We start from the raw sequence: 14,860 nt of genomic DNA, 5'->3' as shown, positions 1-14,860 counted from the left end.
AGTCCAGACGGGATAGGATGAGAGCTTGAATGAGCAGGGTAGCGGTTGGGATGGAGAGGAAAGGGCGGATCTTGGCAATGTTGCGGAGCTGAGAGTGGCAGGCTTTGGTCACGGCTTGGATGTGAGGGGTGAATGAGAGAGCGGAGTCGAGGATGACACCAAGGTTGCGGGCTTGTGAGACGGGAAGGATGGTAGTGCCGTCAACAGAGATGGGAAAGTCAGGGAGAGGGCAAGGTTTGGGAGGGAAGACAAGGAGTTCAGTCTTCGACATGTTGAGCTTTAGGTGGCGGGCAGACATCCAAATGGAGATGTCCTGAAGGCAGGAGGAGATGCGAGCCTGGAGAGAGGGGGGGAGAGAGCAGGGGCAGAGATGTAGATCTGGGTGTCATCAGCGTAGAGATGATAGTTGAAGCCGTGGGAGCGAATGAGGTCACCAAGGGAGTGCGTGTAGATCGAGAACAGAAGGGGACCAAGCACTGAACCTTGGGGAACCCCCACAGTGGAGAATGGGAGGGGGAGGAAGAGCCTGCAAAAGAGACTGAGAAAGAACGACCGGAGAGGTAAGAGGAGAACCAGGAGAGGACGGAGTCTGTGAAGCCAAGGTCAGATAGCGTGTTGAGGAGAAGGGGGTGGTCCACAGTGTCAAAAGCAGCTGAGAGGTCGAGGAGGATTAGGACAGAGTAGGAGCCGTTGGATTTGGCAAGCAGGAGGTCATTGGTGACCTTTGAGAGGGCAGTTTCCGTGGAATGTAGGGGACGGAAGCCAGACTGGAGGGGGTCGAGGAGAGAGTTGTTATTGAGGAATTCTAGGCAGCGAGTGTAGACAACTCGTTCAAGGAGTTTGGAAAGGAATGGTAGGAGGGATATGAGACGATAACTAGAAGGTGAGGTGGGGTCAAGAGAGGGTTTTTTTAGGATGGGAGAGACATGGGCATGTTTGAAGGCAGAGGGGAAGGAACCAGTGGAGAGTGAGCGGTTGAAGATGGAAGTTAAGGAGGGGAGAAGGGATGGAGTGAGAGATTTCATGAGATGAGAGGGAATGGGGTCAGAAGCACAGGTGGCCTACTATTGCCAAGAGACTTCAGAGGCATGCTTTTACAACCAGAGTAAATTATTATTGATTTTTATTTATCTAAAACTGGTGTTTCTTGATTCAAGCACAGTTTGCAGTTCAATGAGGGGGTTAAGGCAAGCTTTCAGAATTGTGGAATCCATGTTACTACTAGTACGGAAGGCATACTTATTAACTTCTTTATTTCCTAGGAACAAAAATAGGTTGTTTGAAAGTAACTACTTTTAAGGCCAATTTGTCTCTTTCCCCATTACATCCTAGTAAAGCATTTGGATTTGTCTGGTATTTATTCAGTCATATTTATTGAGTGCTTACTGTGTGCAGAGCACTGTACCAAGAGTTGCTTTGCTGGGCAAATTATGTAATTTTAATAAGATAAAGTGCTTTAAATTTCATTTAGCCTACCAAGAGGAAATTAGTTTTGAGTCACATTGTGGATAAAAAACTTTCATTTCTGAACTAATATTTTTAATTATATTTGATGTTTCTGACATTTGCATCAGCATGCTTTCTGATTTCCCAACCACCTGTCTCTCCCTGCTTCAGTCTATATGTCACTCTGATGCCTGGGTTATCTTTCTACAGAAACACTCTGGGCATGTCACTCCACTCCTCAAAAATCTCCGGTAGTTGCCTATCAACCTTCGAATCAAGCAGAAACTCCTCACTATCGGCCTCAATGCTGCCCATCACCTTGCCCCTCCTACCTCATCTTCCTTCTGTCCTTCTCCAGCCCAGCCCGCACCCTCCGCTCTTCTGCCGCTACCTCCTCACTGTGCCTCATTCTCGCCTGTCCCACCTTTGACCCCTGGCCCACGTCCCACCTCTGGCCTGGAATGCCCTCCCTCCTCACATCTGCAAAACTAGCTCTCTTCTCCCCTTCGAAGCCCTACTGAGAGTTCACCTCCTCCAGGAGGCCTTCCCAGACTGAGCCCCCCTTTTCCTCTGCTCCTCTTCCCCTCCCCATCACCCCTACTCCTTCCCTCTGCTCTACCCTCTTCCCCGCTCCACAGCACCTGTGTATATTTGTACATATTAATTATTCTATTTATTTTATTAATGATGTGTATATATCTATCATTCTGTTTATTTAAATGCTATTGATGCCTGTCTACTTGTTTTCTTTTGTTGTCTGTCTCCCCCTTCTAAACTGTGAGCCCGTTGTTGGGTAGGAATTTTCTCTATCTGTTGCCAAATTGTACTTTCCAAGAACTTAATACAGTGCTCTGCACACAGTAAGCATTCAATAAATACAGTTGACTGACTGACTGAATGAATGAATGAATTCTTGCCGAAACATGCTGAAATCCTATTGAAATGGGAGTCAGAGGACCTAAGTTCTAATCCCAGCCCTGACACTCATTTGCTATGTGACCTTGGGCAAGGCACTTAACTTCTCTGTGCCTCAACTACCTCACCTGTAAAATGGGGATTAAGACTATGAGCTCCATGTGCGACATGGACTGTGTCCAACCTTAGTTTATATCTACCTTAGCACTTAGTATAGTGTCTGACACATAGTAAGTGCTTAACCACTTAAAAATTAAAATGAAATATTTAAATATTGTTTTGATTGTGCCCCAGGTTGTAAATGCCTTACAAGCTTAAAGGCATCTTCGAGCAAGGTGGCTACTACTTCTACGACTACTAATTATGATATTAAGGAAGAATTTACCTTGTGACAAACTCTATGCTAAATGTAAGATGTCAAAGTAATAATAATAATGATAATAATAATAATAATAATGGCATTTATTAAGTGCTTACTATGTGCAAAGCACTGTTCTAAGCGCTGGGGAGGTTACAAGGTAATCAGGCTGTCCCACTGGAGGCTCACAGTCTTAATCCCCATTTTACATATGAGGTAACTGAGGCCCAGAGAAGTTGTGACTTGCCCAAAGTCACAGAGCTGACAATTGCCAGAGCAGGGATTTGAACCCATGACCTCTGATTCCAAAGCCCGGGCTCTTTCCTCTGAGCCACGCTGCTTCTCTGTACCACATAGGTTCACAGTGTAAGAGGTTGGGAGAGCAGATATCTTCATTTTATAGATGAGAAAAGTGAGGCACAGAGATGTTAGGTGGGTTGCCCGAAGTCACTCAGCAGACCAGTATGTACTGGGCTAGAATTCATTCACTCATTCAGTCATATTTATTGAGCGCTTACTGTGTGCAGAGCACTGTACTAAGCGCTTGGGAAGTACAAGTTGGCAACATATAGAGACAGTCCCTACCCAACAGTGGGCTCACAGTCTAGAAGGGGGAGACAGAGAACAAAACAAAACATATTAACAAAACAAAATAAATAGAATATGTACTATCTATGTATCTCTTGCTCTATCCAGTAGGCCACTATCCACTAGAGAAGCAGCATGGACTAATGGATAAGCACAAGTCTGGGAGTCAGAAGGACCTGGGTTCTAATTCTGGCTCTGCCACTTGTCTGCTGTGTGACCCCGGGCAAGTCACTTCACTATCTGTGCCTAGTTACCTCGTATGTAAAATGGGGTTTGAGACTGGGAGCCCCATGTGGGACATGGATGGTGTCCAACCCAATTGTCTTGTATCTACCCCAGTGCTTAGTACAATGCCTGACATATAGTAAGCCCTTAACAAATACCACAATTAAGCCAGTCTATGTCTCACAATTCAGCTGTCTCTCAGTCTCATGCTCTTTCTGCTTAGACCACACCACCTCCTACACTAACAATAATAATTCATAATGAATAATGAAAATTATTGTGTTTAAGGGCTCACTAGTTGCCCAGCACTGTACTAAGCACTGGAGTAGATACAAGATAATCAGATTGGACAAAATCCCTGTCCCCCATGGGGCTCTGGAACTAACGGTCTATGCAGAAAGAAAAAAAAATGTTCACTTATTCTGTTTTTCCCTGTATCAGTTGTTGTTATTGTTAGGTTAGGCTATCCAGATTGGAAAAAAAAAATTCTACATTTCAGAAAAATAATCATGGTCATCGTTTTGTCACACCTGACCAGGTTTGACCTCCATAGCAGGAGGGGTTGCTTTGATGCTAGCCAAGTGATGCGTCTGCAGATAAATGTCATAGGCCAGCAGTGTTGCATACCTGTGAATCGTAAATAAAACATCTAATGATAGATTCTTTAAGAAATGAGCAGTCTCCTTTAAGGCTATGTTTCATTCCTTGGTTTGTTATAGAAATGTATAGTACAATGATCAGGTAGTATTGATTTCCCAAGAGGAATCCGCGTTTCCCCAGTTGCTTTGTTTTCTAAGTCTCTCATTCTGGGATGCTCTCTTAGAAGTTACAATTTATTTAGCAACAGTTGCTAAGGATGTTGAGCAGTTTCTCAATGAGGAGAAGCAGTCAGAAGAACCCACTGGCTTCCAGAGCCTCAGCTAATGTTTTGACTTTTTCAGTAAATCAAAAGGAAAAGCAGGAGGACAGAGTTTGGTGGAGATGCCTAATGATGCTTTTATTTAATGTGGTGCCTCAGTCAGAAGGAAATAACGCTGCTCATTATTGAGGATAGCAAAGAAAAGTAGTCTGTCTACCATTATTCCAATAATATATCTTTGACCCCTCCCTCTTTCAGTCCCCATATGCAGTTTGTTGCCAAATGTGCCAGTTCTGTCTCCACAATATTTCCAGAATCTGGCCCATCCTCTCCATCCAAATGGCTAAAATATGTGATCCAGGCATATATGGACTTCTGCATTGGAACAGCCACTTCACTGACTACTCTCTGCCAGTCTCCACCCTCAATAAATCAATTACGTTTATTGAGCATTTACTGTGGGCAGAGAACTGCACTAAGCGGTTGGGAGAGTACAATATAACAGAGTTGGAAGAAACATTCCCTGCCAACAGCGAGGTTACAATCTAGTCCTTGCTTCACTCTGTTCCCTGGACCATCTTCCTAATATATCATTCTCCATGTGCCTCCTCAGTTCCCATAAACTCTAATGGTTGCCCAGTCTTCTCTGAATCAAACTCTTGACCATGGGGTTTAACAAATGTCATCTGCTATTTCAGTCTTTACTGTCTGCAGAGCCCTGTAGTAAGCACTTGGGAGAGTATGGCCTGTAGGAAGCAGTATGGCCTAATGGCAGTAGCGTAGGGTTGGGAAGTAGCAGACATAAGCTGTAATCTCTGCTCCATTGGTTGTCTACTGTGTGACCTTGGGCAAGTCACCTAACTTCTCTGTACCTCAGTTACCTCATCTGTAAAATGGGGATTAAGACTGTGAGCCCCATGTGGGACAGGGACTGTGTCCAACCTGATTATTTTGTATGTACCCCAGTGCTTAGAACGGTGCTTGGCACATAGAAAGCACCTAGCAAATACCATGACTATCGTTTTTACTATTATTATTCGTACAGTCAAATAGAGTTGGTAGACACGTACCCTGCCCACAAGGAGCTTACCGTCTAGATGGGGTGACAGTCATTAAAATAAATAACAGATAGGGGAAATGGCAGTGTGTTAGGGTAAGTACACAAGTGCTGTGGGACTGAGGGTGAAATGAATAGTATGTGCTTAAAGGGTACAGATCCAAGTCACTTGGTGACACAGAGGCGAGGGGAAGTAGGGGAAATGAGGCCTTAGTTGAGAAAATTCTCTTGGAGGAGATGTGATTTAAATAAGGCTTTGAGGGAGGGGAGAGGGGTGGGTGGTCAGTTTTCTGAAGGTGGATGGAGTTCCGGGGCAGAAAGAGGATGTGGGCAAAGGGTCAGTGATGAGATGGACAAAATCAAGAAACAGTGAGTAGATTGGCATTAGAGGAGTGAAATGCGGGGGCTAGGTTGTGAAAGGAGAGCAGGGAGGTAAGGTAGGAGCAGGAGATCTGAGTGGGTACCTTAAATAATAATAATCAGGGTATTTGTTAAGCACTTACTACATGCCAAGCACTGCTCTAAGCACTGTGGTAGATACAAGGTAATCAGGTTGTCCCACTTGGGGCTCGCAGTCTTAATCCCCATTTTACAGATGAGGTAACTGAGGCACAGAGTGAAGTGACTTGCTCAGAGTCACACAGCTGACAAGTAGCAGAACCAGGATTAGAACCCACGACCTCTGACTTCCAAGCCTGTGCTTTCTCCACTAAGCCACTCTGCTTCTTAAAACTGATGCGAAGGCCTTCCTATTTGATGCGGAGGTGGATGGGCAATCTTTGGAAGTTTTTGAGGATTGTGGAGACATGGACTGAATATTTTCATAGAAAAATAATACAGGCAGCAGCGTGAAGCATTGACTGGTGTAGGGAGAACCAGGAAGCAGGGAGGTCAGCGAGGAAGCTGCTGCAGTGTTCAAGGAATAAAGAGATGAATGCTTGGATCAGCATGATAGCAGTTAGGATGGGAAGGAAAGTGCAGATGTTAGTGATATTGTGATGGTACAAGCAACAGGTTTTGGTGACAGGTTGAATACGTGGGTGAATGAAATGAATCAAGAATAATGCCCCTCTCTTCTCTCACTACACCCCAATGTTTTAACTTTGTCCCTCTCTCACACCTGTTATTCACTGTGCTTCATTCTTGGATTTACCACTGCAGGCTTCTTCCTCATGCTCTCCCTCCTGCCTGGTGCTCCTCCCCAGTCAACTAGTCAGTTAAACAATAGTAATATTTATTGAATGCTTTCTGTGTGAAAAATGCTTGGGAAAATACAGTAGAGTTAGTAGATATCTGACAGATGTTATGTTCTGTTTGTGTTCCTTAGTGTGAAAACCTTAAGGTTTAGCATTTTCATCACTTCCAGGCACTGATTGTAATTCCATAGTTCCCTGACCGTTGGAAGGGGACTTCTTTAATATCAGAACTTTACCAGAAGGTTAAATCAAGACTGGATTGCGCAGTTAGTAACATCATCAGCGGCTCCTAGCTTGAAAAGAAATAATGAATAAACAGAGAAGCAGTGTGCCTGGTGAAAGAGCATGGGCTTGGGAGTCAGAGCACCTGGGTTCTAATCCCAGCTCCACCATGTATGGGCTCTGTGACCTTTGGGTGAGTTACTTAACTTCTCTGTGCCTCAGTTCCCTCATCTGCAAAATAGGGACAGTACCTGCTCTCCCTCCTTTTCAGGTTGTGAGCCCCACGTGGTTAGTACAGTGCTTACAAATACACAGTAAATGCTTATTGAATACTGTTATTATTATCATTGTTATTTAATAATGAAGAAAAGCTGCCACAATGAATGTTTCTCTGATCCCTGTTCTTCCTTTGAAACATAAAGCATCATTTGCTCTGTGATTTCATAGGTACTTTCTGTGTCAAACTCTGTGGGGAGCACTGAAATCCATCCCCCTGTGGGGCTGCCAATGGCGTCTGTTATTCCTGAAACACCACTTGATCGACTTGTGGCTCAAGGTAAGCCATATGAAAATGTATTTCATCAACTCTAACTCAATTAAGAGTCATGTTTGGAATGGGAATGGGTTGTCAGGAAGTAGTGGATCTCTTCATATGTGAAGTTCTAGCCCACCTTCGAAACCAGTGTCTGGGCTCTGATTTCCTCCCCAACTGGGCTAAGAAGAGGCCCATTCTCCTCACCTACGATCTGAACATTTTTTTCAGATTTTCAAATTAGCCTTGATAATGGTAACTGGTATTGGTATCTTGTCGCTGACCCCTTTCCCACATCTTCCCTCTGGCCTGGACCCTCCATATTCTCCAAACCACAACTCTCCCCACCTTCAATGCCTTATTAAAAACGCATCTCCTCCAGAGGCCTCTTCCAATTAAGCCATCTTTTCCCTGAATCCCTCTCCCTTCTGCGTCATCTATGCACCTGGATCTGTACATTTTGGTCTGTCTCCTCAAACCCTGTAGACTGCAAGCTTGTTTTGGGCAAGGAACATGTCTAACAACTCTGTTATATTGTACGTTTCCAAGTGCTTATTATAATGCTCTGCACACAGTAAACATTCAATAAAAACGATTGATTGATTGGTATTTTTTAAGTGCTTACTCTGCATCAAGTACTTCACTAAGCCCAGTGACAGATATAAGATAATCAGGTTCCACGTGGGGTTCACATTCTGTCAGAGGAATAGCAAGTATTGAATCCTCATTTTGCAGATGAGGTAACTGAGGCACAGAGAAGCTGAGTTGTCCAAGGTCACACAGCAGACAAGTGTCAGAGCTGGGATTAAAACCCAGGTCCTCTGACTCCCGGACTAGTGCTCTTTCCACTAGGCCATGCTACTTCTCCTGTAGTCTCCCAAGTGCTTAGTACAGTGCTTCGCTTGTATAGGAGCTTAATAATGCCACTGATTAATTGATTGGTAACTGGTAGATTGGATAACCATCATTCAGATCGTCATCTTTCCTCATTCGTGTGAAAGCCAGCTAGTCTTCCAATTTAACATTCCTTCTAGGAGCTAGGGCTCAGTGTCTGGTTAATCAGTATTCTTCTGAATAGGTGTCAGTTTAATACAGAGTTGGAATTACAGTCCTTTAGATTGTAAATTTCTCAAGGGCAGAGAAGGTTTCTTCCATTTTTATGGTCAGCTTCCAAGCACCTAGTACAGTAAGTTCTATTGACATACTAGTCTCTTAATGAACCTGATGATGACGATATTGATGAACTCGCCCAAAACTCCCCGCAAGTGAAATTTTATCACTCATTTAGTCAAACTGCCATTTGCTTCAGAAAAAGGAATTTGATTGTACTTTTTTTCCTTTTGTGTGATTTTTTCATTAGGGTCTTTATGCTAAAAATTTCCTAAGCAATTTTCTGTATAGATTTTCCATGCCTTGCAAAATTTGATTATCCAGATGAATGCAGTTGCTGAGATTGTATATTTGAGTTCCGTAGGGATTGCTGAAGCAACCTTTGAGCTTGTTTTTGGATGTACAGGAAATCCTCTTGTTGAAAAAACCAAGTATTCTTTCAGTAATGTTCATATTAGAACTACTTTGGTTCACTGTTGTGAGGAGTGGGTTTTTTATTTGCAAGGGTGATACTTGGTGTTTATATGCATTCAAGCAGTTTCTCTGTATGATCAATCACTTAAATGTGATTTGACACAAAAAGCTTACTGAATATTGATGCCTGTTTACTTGTTTTCATGTCTGTCTTCCTCCTTTTAGACTGCAAACCCAATGTGGGCAGGGATTGTCTCTATTGCTGAATTGTACTTTCCAAGTGCTTTGTACAGTGCTGTGCACACAGCACTCAATAAATATGATTGAATGAATGAATGAATCTGAAAAAGATCCTTTGAAAAGTGGTCCCAAGTATCAGTGTCATTTTCAACTGTGATCCTTAAGATTTGCGGTAAATTATTTTATTGATTTTCTTCTTTAATGGCATATTTTGAAGATAGAACACTAAGATTGGGTCATGGTGAAGTTTGAGTTCTTCCAACTCAATGAAAAGATGTAATATATATGCAGCTGTTGCTGAAGTCATTTACAATTTGTCCACTATTTTTCAGTCAACCCAAATTTATTTGCTGATTTGTTATTGATTATCTTATGTCTGTGTCACTTTAAAAGATATTATATTTTCCCAAGCACTTAATACAATGCTTTGCACACAGTAAGCGCTCAAATACCATTTGATTGATTGACCTAGTAAAAAACAAGAGTATTTTTTAAAGTAAAATTTACATACTTAGCCTCTTTAATATTGGTTCCTAATCCAGTCCAAAACAGGTCCCCCTTGGGCTTGGGGGAATATCCTTCTCCTCACCTGGAGTACGTACCATTATGCCCCTAAATATTATTGGGGCTCACAGATTTAGAGTTAGAGCAGGCACAGTGGAGTTGTTTAATCTCCTGTTGAGCCTACTCCAAGCTGCAAACCTAGAAGTCTGAGCATTTATCCAACCAGGCTGTCTGAGGTCTCAACTGCACCTCCTTAAGGGAAGTTAAACCCCATCAAATGTGGATAACCTCCTGCCACAAATGATAATAATCATAGTAATAATAATAATAATAATCATGGTATTTGTTAAGTACTTACTATGTGCCAAGCACTGTACTAAGCGCTGAGGTAGATGCAAGCAAGTCAGGTTGGACACAGTCCCTTTGGGGCTTACAGTCTCTAACCCAATTTTACAGATGAGGTAACAGGCACAGAGTGACAGCAGACAAGTGGCAGAGCTGGGATTAGAACCTGTACTTTCCAAGTGCTTAGTACAGTGCTCTGCACACAGTAAGCGCTCAATAAATACAACTGAATGAATGAATGAACTCCCAGGCCTGTGCTCGATTTACTACACTATGCAGCTTCAGGATGGACTCCTGAAATAAGGACTTCAGATTTTGAGCTCCTGAGGGATGGGGACTGTGTTTAATTTCCAACTGTGCCAGCACTCAGTACAGTACTCAGCACACATCAGCACTTAACAAATCAATCAATCAATCAATCAATCGTATTTATTGAGCGCTTACTGTGTGCAGAGCACTGTACTAAGCACTTGGGAAGTACAAGTTGGCAACATATAGAGACAGTCCCTACCCAACAGTGGGCTCACAGTCTAGAAGGGGGAGACAGAGAACAAAACCAAACATATTAATAAAATAAAATAAATAGAATAGATATGTACAAGTAAAATAAATAAATAAATAGAGTAATAAATATGTACAAACATATACATATATGCAGGTGCTGTGGGGAAGGGAAGGAGGTAAGACGGGATGGAGAAGGGGTGGGGGGGGGAGAGGAAGGAGGGGGCTCAGTCTGGGAAGGCCTCCTGGAGGAGGTGAGCTCTCAGTAGGACATTGAAGGGGGAAGTGTGCTAGTTTGGTAGATGTGAGGAGGGAGGACATTCCAGGCCAGAGGTAGGACGTGGGCCAGGGGTTGACGGCAGGACAGGTGAGAACGAGGTACAGTGAGGAGGTCAGCACCAGAGGAGCGGAGTGTGTGGGCTGGGCTATAGGAGAGAAGGGAGGTGAGGTAGGAGGGGGCAAGGTGATGGAGAGCTTTGAAGCCAATATTGAGGAGTTTTTGCTTCATACGAAGGTTGATAGGCAACCACTGGAGATTCTTGAGGAGGGGGTGACATGCCCAGAGCGTTTCTGTGGAAAGATAATCTGGGCAGCAGAGTGAAGTGCAGACTGATGTGGGGAAAGACAGGAGGTTGGGAGATCTGAAAGGATACTGATGCAGTAATCCAGTTGGGGATATAATGAGTCATTGTACTAACAAGGTCCTGAAGGCAGGAGGAGATGCGAGCCTGGAGGGAGGGAGAGAGAACAGGGGAGGAGATGTAGATTTGGGTATCATCATTCATTCTTTCATTCAATTGTATTTATTGACCGCTTACTGTGTGCAGAGCACTGTACTAAGCGCTTGGGAAGTACAAGTTGGCAACATATAGAAACGGTCCCTACCCAACAGCGGGCTCACAGTCTAGAAGGGGGTGACAGACAACAAAACATATTAACAAAATAAAATAAATAGAATTAATATGCACAAGTAAAATAGAGTAATAAATACGTACAAACATATATACAGGTGCTGTGGGGAGGGGAAGGAGGTAAGGTGGTGGGGGGGGGGGGGGGGGGGAGGAGGAGAGGAAGGAGGGGGCTCAGTCTGGGAAGGCCTCCTGGAGGAGGTGAGCTCTCTGTAGGGCTTTGAAGGGAGGAAGAAAGCTAGCTTGGCGGATGTGCGGAGGGAGGGCATTCCAGGCCAGGGGGATAAAATGCTATTACTATGCTACTACTACAAATAGAAGTGCTGCAGAAGAAATGATACATTACTAATCTACTGGTGCTCTTTGAAGGGGTCAGAAAACATTTGGGGACACTAGATTTACATTTTTAAAAAGTCTTGGGCAAGGTTACGTATCAAATGGTTTTTTAAAAATCAGATTTGAGAGATTGTTCATGGATAAAAAGTGGGCTAAAGGATAGAGTAGAGGGAAATGACTTCTTTCTGAGTGGAAAATATAAAAAGATTGAGAAACAGTGTGGCCTTTGGAAAGGGCACAGGCCTGAGAATCAGACAAGCTGGGTTCTAATCTCGGCTCTGCCATGTACCTGCTGTGTGAACTTTGGCAGGTCGTGTAAGCTCGTTGTTGGCAGGAAATGTGTCTGTTTATTGTCATATTGTACTCTCCCAAGCACATAGTACAGTATCCTGCACACAGTAAGTGCTCAATTATTAATTGTACTTATTGAATGCTTACTGTGTGCAAAGTACCCTACTAAATGCTTGCCATAGGTCAATATGTATGATTGAATGAATGTATGAACAAATGTAATTTCTCTGTGCCTGTTTCCTCAACTGCAAAATGGGTATTCAAACCTGCTCTCCTTCCTATTTAGACTGTAAGCCCCATGTGAGACCTGATTATCTTGTATCTATCCCAATACTTAGTACAGTGTGTGGCACATATAGGAAGTGCATAACAAATACCACAATCATTATTATGATTATCTTATTCTACTATTCCCTCAATTTGTTGAATTAAACATACTGCATAAGCCAAAAACACCAACTAAAGCATCACCAGGATGGGGATGAAAAACAAAACATGTGGAGGAGTTATGCTTATATAAAACCTAAAGATTCTTGCAGTTGGAATTTTGCAACCATTAACTGAGTAGCATATTTTAGGAAGGATATAATTGTGCAGAAGTTAGTTTCAGAGAAGGGCAATCAGACAGAAAGATTAGGACAAGGAATACAAAGACTGAGAGGGGACATGAAAGAAGTGTATGAAATTATGGTGTTGGTGGATGGACTGGTTACAGATTTGTTGTTCATCAGTTTCCACTATGACCAAGAAGCAGCATGGCTTAGTGGAAAGAGCATGGGCCACAAAGTCAGAGGAACTAGCTTCTAATCCCACCACCACTACTTGTCTGCTGTGAGACCTTGGGCAAGTTACTTAATTTCTGCATGCCTCAGTTTCCTCTTTTGTAAATCAGGGATTAAATCTTTCTCCCTCTGATCTTTGTCAGGCAGGGACTTTGTCCAACCTGATTATCTTGCATCTACCCCAGCGCCTAAAACAGTGCTTGACACGTAGTAAGCGCTTAACAGATAGCATAAAAAAATAGTGTCTGGGCTGGGTATTTTTGCATTTGTTACCCCAGGCATAGTCAGTCATTTGTACTTATTGAGCACTTACTGTGTGCAGAGTACTGAACTAAGCGCTTGGGAAAGTACAATGTAACAATAAACAGATACTTCCCCTGCCCACAATGACCTTGCAGTCTAGAGAACATAGCAGTACATTCAGTAATCCTTTGGATCAAGTAATGAGCAATAAGATCATAATATACTTTTCATGAGTATTGGGGGCAGAAGGGGCAACCCAGCCCTTTGGGTTGGGTTGGTCCATGGGGCCACTGCTGGAGCCAGGACACTGGACTTGTTGGGTCATGGTCTGACCTATTGCAGCTATTGCTCGTCTTTTTAAGATCCTTACTAAGACCTGGATTCTAGGTTCTAATCCCAGCCATGTGGTCTCTACCCAGCCACCCCGCTGCTGACCGGGAACAGTCACCCAATCCTTTTGATTCAATCTCTTTGAAAATGAGCTAATAATGCTTTCTGCAGTCCTACCCCAAAGGAGGATTGTGAAGATGCTAATGAATCGTAATGAGTGCAAGGGCCTGTTCCAGAGGATCACACACCAGGGGACCTGATTTTAGTAGAGATTTTTCTTATTTTTTTGTTTTTTTATAATAGGTCAGAGTGAAACCACCACAACATCTTCAAGCCCCCAAGATTCTCCCCTTTCTGCTCACCTGCCAAATGTGTGTTCAGTGGTCACCCCTCCTCTGCTTTCTGCTGTGTGCAGCCTGCTGGACAACCTGCTGATCGTGGCTCCAAAGGACACCGCAGCTGCATTTCACCAAGCCCACCTACTCACAGCTCTCTGTAGGTAAGAGATCGATTACTGCTGACCTCTGGGCAGAACTGTAAGTAGAGAAAAACAAGTCCCAGCTGAGCTTTGCTTACATTCTTGCCTGGAGTTTCCTTACAGTGATTGATTAGCTCCTCAGTGCTCGGGTACTTTCTCAACCTGAATAAGTAAAGCAGAAGACACTTAGAAGAGGCAAATAGATGAGACTTTTCTTCTCATTTTAGACTCTTCTGGTAGGCACAATGTCTTAGCCTTTGGGAATAATCTTTTGAGTTTCCTAGAACTGTCAATGTTGAGCCTAGCCTGAGCTTCATAACTAGAATGCTGTAATTCATTTATATTAATGTCTGTTTCCTCCTCTAGACTGTAAGCTGGTTGTGGGCAGGAATGTGTCTATCTCCTCACCCTCGGCTTAAAGGCTCTCCATCACCTCGCCCCCTCCTACCTCACCTCCCTTCTCTCCTTCTACAGCCCAGCCCGCACTCTCCGCTCTGCCTCTAATCTCCTCACTGTGCCTCGTTCTCGCCTGTCCCGCCGTCGTCCCCCGGCCCACGTCCTCCCCCTGGCCTGGAATGCCCTTCCTCCGCACATCCACCAAGCTAGCTCTCTTCCTCCCTTCAAAGCCCTACTGAGAGCTCACCTCCTCCAGGAGGCCTTCCCAGACTGAGCCCTCTCCTTTCTCTCCCCCTCCTCCCCCTCCCCCTCCCCCCCACCTTACCTCCTTCCCCTCCCCACAGCACCTGTATATATGTATATATGTTTGTACATATTTATTACTCTATTTTACTTGTACATATTTATTCTATTTATTTTATTTTGTTAATATGTTTTGTTTTGTTGTCTGTCTCCCCGTTCTAGACTGTGAGCCCGCTGTTGGGTAGGGACCGTCTCTATATGTTGCCAACTTGTACTTCCCAAATGCTTAGTACAGTGCTCTGCACACAGTAAGCGCTCAATAAATATGATTGAATGAATGA

At 43.6% G+C, this 14,860-nt stretch overlaps 1 protein-coding gene across 1 annotated transcript in view; it reads left to right on the top strand.

The window, feature by feature from the left end:
* Positions 1–14,860, top strand: part of RTTN (rotatin) — a 206,026-nt gene that overhangs the window by 130,973 nt on the left and 60,193 nt on the right. Inside the window, exons 35-36 of the mRNA XM_038746402.1 lie at positions 7,314–7,422; positions 13,706–13,901. Of these exons, the coding sequence (XP_038602330.1) occupies positions 7,314–7,422; positions 13,706–13,901 (305 nt within the window). The remainder of the gene's footprint in view (positions 1–7,313; positions 7,423–13,705; positions 13,902–14,860) is intronic.

This window comes from Tachyglossus aculeatus, chromosome 5 (assembly GCF_015852505.1).
Source record: "Tachyglossus aculeatus isolate mTacAcu1 chromosome 5, mTacAcu1.pri, whole genome shotgun sequence".
In the NCBI taxonomy this organism is placed as follows: Eukaryota; Metazoa; Chordata; class Mammalia; order Monotremata; family Tachyglossidae; genus Tachyglossus; species Tachyglossus aculeatus.
Note: the sequence above shows the minus strand (reverse complement) of the source record. Positions and strands in the feature narration are given on the sequence as shown.